General features: G+C 44.8%; 1 protein-coding gene across 1 annotated transcript in view; it reads left to right on the top strand.

Moving 5' to 3' along the window:
* Positions 1-12,656, top strand: part of PIBF1 (progesterone immunomodulatory binding factor 1) — a 1,771,771-nt gene that overhangs the window by 1,136,831 nt on the left and 622,284 nt on the right. Inside the window, exon 13 of the mRNA XM_069639889.1 lies at positions 8,815-8,905. Within this exon, the coding sequence (XP_069495990.1) occupies positions 8,815-8,905 (91 nt within the window). The remainder of the gene's footprint in view (positions 1-8,814; positions 8,906-12,656) is intronic.

Raw genomic sequence — 12,656 nt, 5'->3', positions numbered from 1 at the left:
GCAAGTGGGTACCATTAAAGGTTACCTGGCGGCGCTGTCTATATTTAAGCGCTCGTCTGAGGTGTGTTCTTATTTTAAAATTCCTTTGATTTCTCAGTTTCTGAAAGGGTTCACTCATGTGTTACCACCGTCACCTTTCCAGGTGCCCGGTTGGGATTTGAACGTGGTTCTAAAATTCCTCATGGGAGCTCCGTTTGAGCCTTTACATTCTTGCCCTTTGGACTGTTGACCTTGAAAACTGTATTTTTAGTTTCGCTACTTCCGCTCGCAGAGTGAGTGAGTTGCAGGCACTTTCGGTTAAGCCACCCTTTACTGTTTTCCATAAGGACAGGGTTGTCCTTAGGATTCGTACTTATTTTCTTCCGAAAGTTGTCGGAATTTCATTTAAGCCAGAAGGTCATTCTTCCGGCATTCTATCCTCCTCCACATCCTGGTAAGGAAGAGGAGAGGCTCCATAGGTTGGATCCTAGGAGAGCTTGAAGTTTCTACATCTCAAGCATGTCCCGGGTTAGAGTGGACGATCAACTCTTTGTAGGATAAGCTGGAAAGCGTTTGGGACAAGCTGTTACTAAACAGACTTTGTCTAGTTGGATTATCTTGACAATTTCTGAAAGTTACCACTTGGCGGGTAAGGACCCTCCGATAGGCTTACGGGCCCATTCTACTAGAGGTGTGGCTGCCTCTACTGCCCTGCAGAGGGGTGTTCCCAATCGTAACATTTGTGAAGAAGCCACATGGGCCTCTGTCCATACGTTTGTTAAACACTACTCCTTGGATTCTAACCATGGGCAAGATTTGGCCTTTGGCAAGGCGGTCCTCTATTCTGCAATTTAATTGGGCATTCTAAAATTCTAAATTATTTTCCCACCTCCTAAAGTTGGTACTGCTTTGGGAGTCTGTCATAGATGTGGAATGCGTCGTAGGAACCCATCCCTTCGAATAACAAGTTACTTTCTTACCTGGTAACGTTCTTTCGATGGGTTGTTCCGACGACGTATGCCACATCGCTCCCTCCCTGCCCCTCTACAGAATTTCTTATGCTATTGCAGCTTTCGTTTCTGCAAGGCTTTCTGTAGTCATTCTGGCAGAAGATTGGTGCCACATGTTCTCGGGAAAAAACTACAACTGAGGCTATGGGCGCTGTGCGTTCTACATATAACATCGGGTGACGTCAGCCGTCGGAGGAGGTCCTCGAAGGAGCGTATGGACGTCATTGACGCAGGACGCAGACGCTGAAAAATTTCCGAAGCAGCACAGCTGTGGTGATTACCTGTCATAGATGTGGAATATGTCATCAGAACATCCCATCGAAAGAACGTTAACAGGTAACAAAAAAACTTGTTCATCTTCTCAGAAGTGCGTGCTGCAGACACGGAATCGATTGCCCCTTACGCCATCCAAGACATCCTTGGCTCTGCTTTCAATTTAGGACACTGGAAATCCTCAGTTTGAGCCATTTTCTTATTAAATTTAAATCTTTGGAAAAACCTGCAGGACTGTACTTTGACTTTTAGCATGGCTGTTATTTGTGCAAACCAAAACGAAAGAAGACATTGTTGGATTGTCCTTAGGATCTGTTAAAGAAATATAAATAAATATTCCAAATAGAAATATCACCGTGATTAAACCAAACATTCACATTCCTTTTCATAATAGTAAAAAATATTTACTTTATTAAAAAAAGGCGCATAAAGCAAACATGCATTGAAAACATGCACTACGAAAGATTACATTTGGAAAAAATACTCTGTAATTTTATGTGCCAATTATAGAGATAAAAATGTGTAGGACGGTTGATAATGGTGTAGAATTTTTCGAATCAAATAAAATGTGAATAGGGTGAACATTGAGTATAAAGCAATAGAAAGTGGCCTAGCACAGAAAGTTGACACTACAGAAAATTGATCTAAGTGGACTAATTGTTACTTAGAAGAACAGATGGTCCGATTCAGCAAGCAAGGTAAAAAGTGGAGAGATGGCGATATCCATTGTCAATTTCACAGATGTTTTCTTGGTCAACTTTAAAGTGTTTATAAAGGCTTACAGAAGTGGTGTGTATGTCAATGTGTGACATGTTTGTTCACACCCCCCAGGTCTCTATGACAATGTTTGACCTTCTCAATCCCGCCAGTGCAGCCCACTTGCAAGCACACAGCCACAAGTGCGAAGTGCCATTGATAGCGGAGGGGGATGGATGTGGATGAGTGGAGCGTGATAGGCCCGGAACACAGTCAATGGACACAGGCACATGCTGATTGCAGGGACGGGTTCGTCAAAGGGGAGACTGGAAACCTCGGAACTGGGGTGGCCGTGTGGAAGTGTCCCCAGGCGAAAGAACCCTTTGAGGTGTACATGGTATTAGGCACCTTGCCCATTTCCATCCACATAGACCCCTTGAGAGCACACGCCCATAGTTGCGAATTGTTATTGATTGGGTAGACTGATGGATGTGGATAAAGGGAGCACGATAGGACAGTAAACTTGTTAAAAAAAAAAAAAAAACACTCGTAGATGTTTGGACGTGTTGTGGATGTTGTGGGCTTACTCAATATTTCTAACTACTATTCAGCTAAACTGATTTATTATTATTTTTTTAGTTTGGTAAAGTGGATGGCAATGACACTACAAATTATACTGCTGCTGTCTGCATCAATCCACGGTATTGTCCGTGGTCACTGGGGAATTCATCATGAATGTCTCAAACCCCACACAGGCAGGTATTACTCGTCGAACTCGAAATCCCAGTGTTCCATGAATCCACCATGTGAAGGCACGATATGCCACAAGCCTGTAACACCTCTGTAAGAGATACAGAAATAGTTTACTTGAATGAACCCAATAATTGCATTTTCTTTGTTTGCTCTACCTTGTAAAATATAAGGCATTGTTATGCTTTAAAAATTACAGAGAGATACTGCCAAGTGAAAGAAACTTAATTGTTCAGACGATAAATCTAAAGATGAACACTTTGGTTTCAGGTTAGAATGAGTATGTTATTTAATTTACAGAAATATTATTTTGTCAGTGATCCGATGAGCGGGTCCTGCATAGTGAAGGGAGGATGGCACAGGGCCAACTCACTGGTTCTTGAAGCAATACCATGCAGAGCAACAGAGGTTCAATTCCCGGTTCCGCGCTTACAAACTGAACTCTGGTACGGTATTAGGCGCGTTATAAAAAAATAATTCAATAAATAAATCCATTGAAGTAATATTGATGTTTGGGAACAACATATTATGTTAGCCATCTCGGGTTTCAAACACACAACATATATAGAGTGAACGTACTCATTAATTGAATTAAGGGGGCAAACTGTAGCTCGAAGTTTGTGCATAACACCAACATCATTTGCAACATGGATCTTGTAAGGCAGGTGGCCCTGAAGTCAGGCAGCTCGGTAATGCATAGCACTGGTGTCTCTTCTTCGGCAGTGTAGGCCAAGCAGCCAGAGTTTTCTCTGCAGCAGCAGTTCTCCACCAGAGTAGGCATAAGCTCGCAACGATGGCAGGTACACCAGGTAGAGAAACCTGTTCCATGCAACTGGATTCAGGCTATGACGATTGATCCTCATGACTTCCATCAGATTCCACATCATCTCGACTATTTTCTCTCAAGGATTTCTTCTTCTGAACATTGGGGCTCATGCAGGTAGGACTGAGTTGTTGCCATACTTCCTTAATAGTGAAGAAGCGCAGAATGAACAGTTAGGTAAATACAAACGTTTTTGTTTGTAGACAGTAAAGAAAAGGTTTCCCATTAACTTTGAAGTTAAAGACAAGCGAAGAAACAGCCATTTTGCAAAAACACTTCATGAACAGACAAGATTAATAGGCTCAAACCTTAAAAGTTCGTATAGACATGTTTAAATATTGTTTGGTAAAGACATTTGTGCATAATATAAGAAATGAAAAGCGACAGCTGAGTTAATTAATTTCAGGTTGTGTAAGTACCTCTTTCCAGTGCATCCTACTGGGAAGATGGCTGAACTTTTGTGGTCAGTTTGTTTCTCCTTGTGAGAGAGGGTATGCCCAGACGTGGGTCCCTTGCTTGCTGCGCCACAGGGAACCAGGCTGCACCTCACTGAGGATGTCCAACAAGGCCGAAACATGTCTGGGGTTGCTTGGTTTTCTGTGCAGAGGGGACCAGGCCTAGCAGTTCGGGCTGGGCTGCTACCTTCGGTGGCGGCAGCTGCTGACTGATTTGCACATGGCTGGTCCCCTTTAGCAATGGGGCAGACGGGCTAAAAAAATGGTGGTGTGGAAGGTTGCCCAGAGCAATTGCCAGTGGTTTAGATTCATTCGAAACCTTCCACCCATCACTTTTGTGGTCAAGATGGCTGAACAGAGAGGAAACCAGGCAGGGAAGCTCGAAATGAAATACACTGACACGAAAGAAAGAAACTCCAATGTTGTGCAAGCAGAAAGGGTTTGTCTATGGGGGTGCTGTTGTGCAGCCGATGAAGGTGGCTGCCTAGCTTTCAATATGTGCAAGTCGGCACGGCTATCCTTCGGGCTGTGGCGGATCGAACAGCCTGTCTGGCCCGATACTAGTTGTCTGGAACCTCCTGTGTGGCCTGGTGATGGCGACATCTACAATATTGTGAACTGCAGTGGCCACCGCCGACGCGTGGCGGGGCCAGCCTTGCGGCAAACGCGCAGTAGGGCCGGAGAGTCTTGGCAAGATGCAAGCTCCGGGGGAAGGAGGAAGGGGCCGTGCTGCTCTTCTGGCCAGTTTAGCGCTGAAGGACCCCCCGGGGTGGGATTCTGCATCGCAAAGCCGTGACTGCAATGTGCGTGCTGTGGACGCTGCTGGCCTGTGCCCCTGCCGTGAGGGAGTGCCTTGCTGTGAGCAGTGCACCCGACCTCTGCCTCCATTGGGCATTTGCTGCGGGCGGGCGCCGGTGCGGAACTGGCTGCTGTGGGCCAGGCTGCAGAGGAGTGTCAGCGGCTGCAGGGGCTGTATTGGGACCGGCCCCGCTGTCACAGATTTAAAGACAAGGCACACTCCAGACCAGGACTCTTTCCACTGGCAAGGGATGCGGCGCACAATAAAAACCGTTTTCAATTTGATTAATTTCGAATTCTGCTTTGAGAAGGCAGCCAACCCGTCACACACCCCCCTTGACAACCTCCCCCTGTTGCAATGGACCATGAACCAAGGCCGGTGTGTGATAATGAAATATTTATTTTAAAATTAAAATGAAAATCAAACAGACTCAATATAAGGCAGCAATCACCAGTGTGGTGATAATTACACAGCAAAGTGATATTTAACTTTCTGACATCCGATACATCAATGCAAATAGGAATGGAAGCAAGATCACTTTTTGGTCATACTTTTAGATGGCACAACAGTTATGCATTCCCCCTGCAACACTCCCCCAAGCCCCTGTTAACCAAGTTGTGTGTGGGTGAAAAGGAGCAGCGGTGAGTTAGAAATAAGAGGGAGAAATTGGATTTTAAATTCAATCTACCACCTCAGAATGAGAGGCCAAAATTAAATTAAAACCCTTGAAAAATAAGCAAAATGGCACACTGAATTCACTGGATAGCTAGAGGTTAGTTTACATGTGCAGTAGAATGGCCAAGACAGGAATTTGTGTGGCTGTACTAAAGAGGCAAGAAAGCTTACAAGTTACAAGGCAAGATACTAAACCACACATATAGAGGTGAGAAAATCAACTTTGGGAAGGAAAGCAGTGCAGCAAAATCACACGTGGCAGAATTGCAATTTATTTTTCACTGGTTTAAAACAAGCAAACAGCTTAGGAAATGAGCTAAACAGTCAAAATCGGAAATTGGATTTTCTGCTGAGGTACAAAGGCACATAATGGGTATGAGACTGGGGTGAAAGGATCACTTTTTATGGCTAACAGTAGGGGATTCTTTATAGGAAAAGAAAATCGGATTTTAGCATGGAAACAATTTTTTGTTTGTTTATTAATTTCTAATGCACACCAGACCCAAGGGTAACAGGGCGCAGCAATATGGGAATGCACAGCTTACAAAGTTACAGATAGAACATAATATAGATCATATTACAATCAAAACAATATACAATATAGTTACAGCAATGAGTATAAAGTGAAGAATATACAAGTGTACATGTTATATACAATAATACGAAATAGAATTTCACATGAAAATGTGGTTTTGTTAGCAAAATGATTTGTTCTACTGCAACCTGTAGCAGGCCTCAGGGCACAGGGGGGACAGCAGCAAGGAACCTGCGAAGTTCCTCGCCACGGCTGGGCAACATGGTAACCGTGTGCACTCCTGTACGGGCGCTCTCTCTTTACTTCAGACCTGGGAATGGCAGGTGTATGAAATTCGGTGCGAGTGCCGTGAACACAGAGCTTCTGAGGTATCAAGTCTCCTCGAAATGGCGGCGGTGTCAGAGCAAAGGTCCTGCGCAAGCTGGTCAGCCCATTGGTTGGCCCAGGCACACTTCCGAGAAGGCTTACTTGCAGGGTTTGATGAAGGTGCCGGAAATAGTTAGTCCCACTATTCTAATGGGTCCAAGCATCTTTGCAGACCACCTAGTTTGATCAGATGCAGAGGGGTCCAGCGGGACAAAAGCGGGCTCAGGGTGCCGAACCTTCCAGCGGGTCACCAGCGGTTCCTCGATTCTGCTTCCTAGTTGTAGGATACTTGGGTCCTATCCTAGGTTCAATGATAACTCAAAAGATCAACCTGGTATGGGTGTTTGGAGACCTCTCTTATCCAGAATATCCTTCACGCCAAAACGAAGAGGACCCAATGGGAAATCTGCTCACATACAGGCACACGAGATGTGGACCAATCACAGACCACGGTGTTCCCAGTTATTCACAGAACACCAGGCTCTTTGGCACCCAGGATGTGTATTGGAACCAGACAGTCCAGCCCACATCCTGGAAGCACACACACAAGGCATGCAGAAGTCAGCGAAAGCTTGGCGTTTCATGGGAGAATGCATGCCCAAATAAAGATTGACCCGGGTCGGCTCGACCTGGGGAAGGTGAAGGGGCAAGATGGTCAAAGGACAGCACAAACAACCTTGTGGCATGGCTATTTTGGAGCCAGGCCACCTTTCTGTGCCTACCGAGTAAACGCGGTTTGCATAGCAAGACAGGGTTAAAAATACATGGAAGGATAAGATTCCACCAGCCCTGTCCAAGGAATATCTGTACTTCTCCAAAAAAAAAAAGTCCTTTGAGGGTGTCTAGGGGCTTTGGAAATGACAGGAAGACCCAGGTGTACTGTACTGTAAGGTACATTGTGCACTTGTAACATGTTGCAGAAAGATTGCAACATTGGGAAGGACTAAGTCTCCCAGTACTGACAAAGTCAAACTATAGTGTTTAAAAAGCGCCAAAAAGTTGGGGGGTACACAACAGGAGGGAAAACTTCACCTAAATGGGAATCTTTCCTAACAGGCACCCAAGGCAGAAGAAAGCTCTGCTTCCTAAACATCCCCATGGCAAATTGGGGTTGAACTACTGTGGTCCCAGGCCCACCACTCTGCCTGCTGTGCTAGAGCCAGACTTTGCACCAGAGGTGAAGGAACCCTTGTAGCTGCCATACAAACTCTCTGAACTGAGAGAGCAGAGCAAGGAGTGCTCTTGTGCTAGAGCTCCTGGATTGCTACTCGGAGGATGTAGGTACTCCAAGAGGAATTGGAATCCCGTTTATCTGCTTCTAATAATCTTCGAACCACTAACACCACATTCAATGTCTTTAAAACCGAGATGTGCTCCGCAGTGTTGCTTTTGGCACGCTTTGATTTCAAACCACGTGCTGTGCTTCAAGCCATCCAGACGCCAGCTTGACCCATTGCTACGGAATGTCTTGAGCAACCCAAACTGCAGGCTCGATCTTGCAAGACATCAAATTCTCCTTCGTGAATGCTGACTAGTCCCTTTGGGAGCCTGCACCATTAAACCGACTCAGTGCCAACCACAGTGGGATTGCTTGACTCAGACAATCTTGACATCTTCTCAACCACAGCTGCAATGCCAAGAAGAATGGTTCAACGCTGTATAACCTAAAAAACAAGAACAAGGTACTGTTAAGAGGCCATGTCCCCAACTCCCCCATGCCCACTTTTTGTGACCTTATTGACTTGTACCCCCGTCTTCATCGTGTGTCTCAAGCATATCTTTTTGAAGAGTGACATTTGGGCAGTTTTGTTCTTGAACACCCATGCACAAGTACCCAGACTGCTAAACTACACAGTCTGCATCTTTTGTTTTCACTTTATAGGGTTGGGGTTTTGCTTGTGTTTTAAGTTAGTTACTTGCATTTTCATTGTTTATTTAAAATATGTATATTGTCATAGAACCTTGATTGGACATTCTTATATTTTGGAGTCTTTGTACTGTTGCTTTTCGGTTTGCTGCTGTTCTCACCTCACAGCCCTCCTAAAAGTATAGCCGGCCTTCAATCCATGTTAACACAACAGGCAAAGGAGGTATATCTGTCGGGCTGTCTGTTTATGATCGGGCTATCTTGAGATGTAGTGAAGTAGGAGGTTTAGCCACTACTCATCCATGTACACCTGCAGAGTAGTAGTCATTTCTTAACACTTGCCCTCTCTCATAACTATGGAATGTGTAAGGCATGAATGACATGTTCTTCCATTCTTCACTTCATTTTGGGTCTGTATTGTGACAGGGATTCCTTCTACAGTTATGCATTTAAAAGTGCCATGCAATATTCACAAACAAAGGCAATATCGGAGTATTCTTCTGTTTTTGTATCTCATTTTTAAATCTGTGTTCATATCGTATTCTTATTGGTGGTCTGAATATTAAAACACATGTTCTGTTTACAGTGGAAAGTGAAGATGAAGCAGAAAGAGTATTATTTTCTTATGGCTATGGAGCCAATGTACCCACGACAGCTAAAAGACGATTAAAACAGAGGTACTGTAAATCAGAGTACATACCTTTTTAATGCTTCTCTAAGTAATTTGCGTTTCGAGGAAAATGTAACTTTCAATTTTGTGGCTTTCATTACCATTAATGTTCTTCTAGATGGCTATTCCTTTTTCGCTGCTCTGTAATTTAAAATGTAATGCCAGTATGGCAGTCATCAATCTGCCGCCATCCCGATCGCAGAGACAGACTCTGGAGACCAGGAAATGGGGCCTTTCAGAGATATCGGGCCAGTGCTGTGAGCGACCTGGAGGGGGCACTCTGAGGGATCTTGATTGCTCTGCTCCATATAAGTATGGGGGTTCTCTTGCCCATTGTCAAGATAGGCCTCCTATTCTATGGTATATCCCTTTCTATGACTCGCTTTATGACTCTATTTCTATTTGATTAAGCACACACGTGCCACACAGTGGTTTGCAGTTACAGAGCTTAGGAAGGTATCAGCAAACTGATTAGGGCTAGTCACCAAATGCTGGTGGGAGGAACCTCATTTTAAGATGCAAGTATAAAAGAGGGGGGGCAAAGAATTCCAGAGGGTTTGGGCCAATTGGGAGAAAAAGCGACCACTCATATGAGCTTGAGCAAATGTAACACTAACAGGGAGTGGCTGGTCAACTGGTTGAAGCCAGTGGGAAGGGATTAAACATTTCAATTTTCTTGCAAAGTGGCCAGGGCTACTGATAGTACCTGTGTAGATGAACAAAAAATCTTGCATGTAATCCTGTTAGATAAACAGCAAATTAAGTTAAATTCGAAGTGTGAGAGGGCACACACAGAACTGTTCAGGCCAAATATCAGGTGTTCAGTCAAATTCAGATGGACCACAGGAAAGCCAACATAGTTGGCAAAGTCCAACGACAATAGGACAAAGGCACAGGTGGCAGAGATGGAGGCTGAAATAGTGTGGAAAGAAAAGAGCTGGTAGAAGGTGCAAATAAAAAGAAATACAATATCTGGTTAATTTGGGGGACCAAAAAAAGGGCTTTGTCAAAACGAAAAGCAAGCATTTCAACAACTGTCAACGGTACCATACACAGGCCCATAGTCAAAGGCCATTTGGTTCCCAACTGCTGTGAGGGACTAGAAGCAGCTGGGAAGCAAGTGTGAGCTACAGAAACTGCAGATTGGAAGATATGGTGAAATTCAACATTGCAGGGCCTTGCTAAATTAAAATATCTCTCATGCCCAGAAGAATATTCAGTTTGGTAAGTCGGGCTCAGGAGGCAGACAAGAGATGTCACTAAGGTTTATTGAGCAAAGTAGATCAAGGGCTAGCCTTTCCCTAACTGTGAAAGGGTTCCTTGCCGTGTCTAAATGAAAACAGTAAAGGTTGCCCGTCAGGATGTCTCATAAGCATAACGCAGTCCTCTGCCTAAAACCTAATCCAACATAAGTTTTGTCCTACCACTAACATAAAGGAAATAACATAAACTCAACCAGAATAGGTCTGGAAAGCAATTTTGTCCTAACCTATGATATGGTGGCAGACTTCTGACCCACACCCAAATGTCCCTCTGGTTTCTCCCAGGCCACATGCCTGGTTATACAGTTAAAAGCTCTGCTTCAGACAACTAAAGTGTCTCTCTATTTTTCCTCTTCTTTGATCATTATAGTCTCCAACTCTTGCGATCAAGCTATTATTACTCTGCCCTGGCCTATAGATTTCCGAACCCCGGTGTGTGAATTGTCTCTCTCTCGAACCCCCCAACCCCCCTTGGAGTATTGCTCCTCTCACCCCACTGTGGGTGTATTGTTTCTGGTGCCCGGCCTTGGGGTTGGCTTACTGCAAACCCAGGCCTGGGCTTCTGTTTCTTCCACCTTGCCTTGGGGTCCTGATACTTTTAACCGCCGTGGGGTATTGTATCTCTCACCCAAACTTGGGCTCTTAGATTTCCCCCTGCCTTGGGGTGTCTCCAGGACTATGTGCCCTCTGGATGGTCAGTCTCCTCTGCTGATGCATAACCGTGGTTCAGCTTCTTCCTCGGTTCTCAGTCCTGTGGACAGCAGGCTCCGGTCAAACACTTCTGCTGTGGTTGTTACTTCTCTTCTCCTTTGCTTGAGTTTCCCTGCCTGTGGACCGTTTCAGGGAGAGTGGCATTCTGCAGGCTTCTCACTTAATCCGCTTAAAACTGCAGTTGTCTGCTTTCTGTCCCTACTTGTATGGAACAGGTCTCCTCTTGCATCTGGCCCTGCAGGGTTTCCACTCTCCTGGTGGCTCTGTGAAATTTCCTCTCTCTCCTGTTGGCTCTGCTGGATTTCCTCTCTCTCCTGCTGGCTCTGTAAAATGTCCCCTCTCGAGAGCTGGCTCTGCGGGATTTCTTCTCTCCCTTGGTGCCGCTCCTATGGCCACTTTATGGGTCTGGCTGAAATATAATTGCACAATCTGTCTATTCTGCAATTCTCATAATGATGGTGTTCTCTAGAGGTCAGAAACTACTCCAGCCATTTCTAAAGGGCTATGCACGCAATTTCCTCATCAATCCCCATATAGCCAACAAACACCTGGGACTCTTCACCTGAGGGTGAAGGACTAAAATCCCTTGCTGGGATTCCTTTTTCACTAATTTGACTCCCAGTTGGCTCCTGCTTGCCCCCGCCCTCTGAGTTGGTGTACTGCTTGGTGTGCTCACCTCCCTGGTCCCAAAGTGGGTGGGCTCCCCTTTGGGGAGAAGGGACACATTCACTGGATTCATAACACCAGCCACTGGATCACACTTAAAATGCAGAGCTTGCATTCATACACTGCTGTAGCACCTACAAGCCATCAAGAATAGATCTGAGAGGACTAGCACAGCTGCAGAGGTCAGGACTTTCATCTGATTACAGAATGTCAGCTTGCTGATTTTAAACCCTTGGTGACGCATATTGGACACTCTTGTGAGCCTACTTAATTTATTAAACTGAAAAACACTGGCCGACTCCTTCCTGAGGATTGTCCAGTACCTAGCAAGCTTATAGGTTCATGAAAACGCTTAAAGGCTGAGGGGAGCTAAATATGGCAGAAGAGAGCAGAAGAGAGCTGAATGTTCTAAGAGCGGAAGGGTAGCTGGGTGGGCAAAGAGAAAAGAATGTTATTCATGTAGGTTGATCTAGAAACCTTCCCACGGGAGTACTGGTTGCACAAAATTAGAAAATACTACAATTCAAACGTAATAGACTATTTTAGTTTATTTCACAAGTCTACATCTATAATTATCATTCATTGCAGAACGAATGCCCATAATGTTAACGGAATAGAAATGTGCAAGCAGGCAACAGTATGGCCTCAAATGCATTTCACAGAGGTCATTGAACTCCACATAGGGACGTGGATATTCACAAAAGCTAAGGTCTGGTAAAGCTAAGTAAGATTGTAGCAATTACTTGACATTTTGCATAATGTTTTGTTTGTAGAGTTAGGTTACTTAATGGATGTGTCTTTCTGCACCATTGGATCTTTCATGGATTCACATGCTGTGAATATTCCCCTTCATCAGACTGGGAAACCTTGGTAACTTTAATTTAGTGTTTTCCTATGGAAAAGTTTGACACTTCAGTGTCCTATCAACGTCCTTTTTGGGTACTTTAGGCCCCACCAATAGGACGTCTGGTATAAATAGCCCCGCCCCCGCGACTTGCCTTCAGATTTCAACCGTCTCCAAACAGTTGGGATCACCTTGTGTTCTTCGTGTTGTTGCACGTGCGTTTTTGGTATCGAGAGCTACGATGGCATCAGGGGGCTCAGAAGAAGTCTTTTTCG

The sequence above is a fragment of the Ambystoma mexicanum genome, chromosome 7q (assembly GCF_040938575.1).
Source record: "Ambystoma mexicanum isolate Mex_15411 chromosome 7q, UKY_AmexF1_1, whole genome shotgun sequence".
Classification (NCBI taxonomy): Eukaryota; Metazoa; Chordata; class Amphibia; order Caudata; family Ambystomatidae; genus Ambystoma; species Ambystoma mexicanum.
The sequence above is the reverse complement of the archived record's forward strand: the minus strand, read 5'-3'. Positions and strand labels throughout refer to the sequence as shown.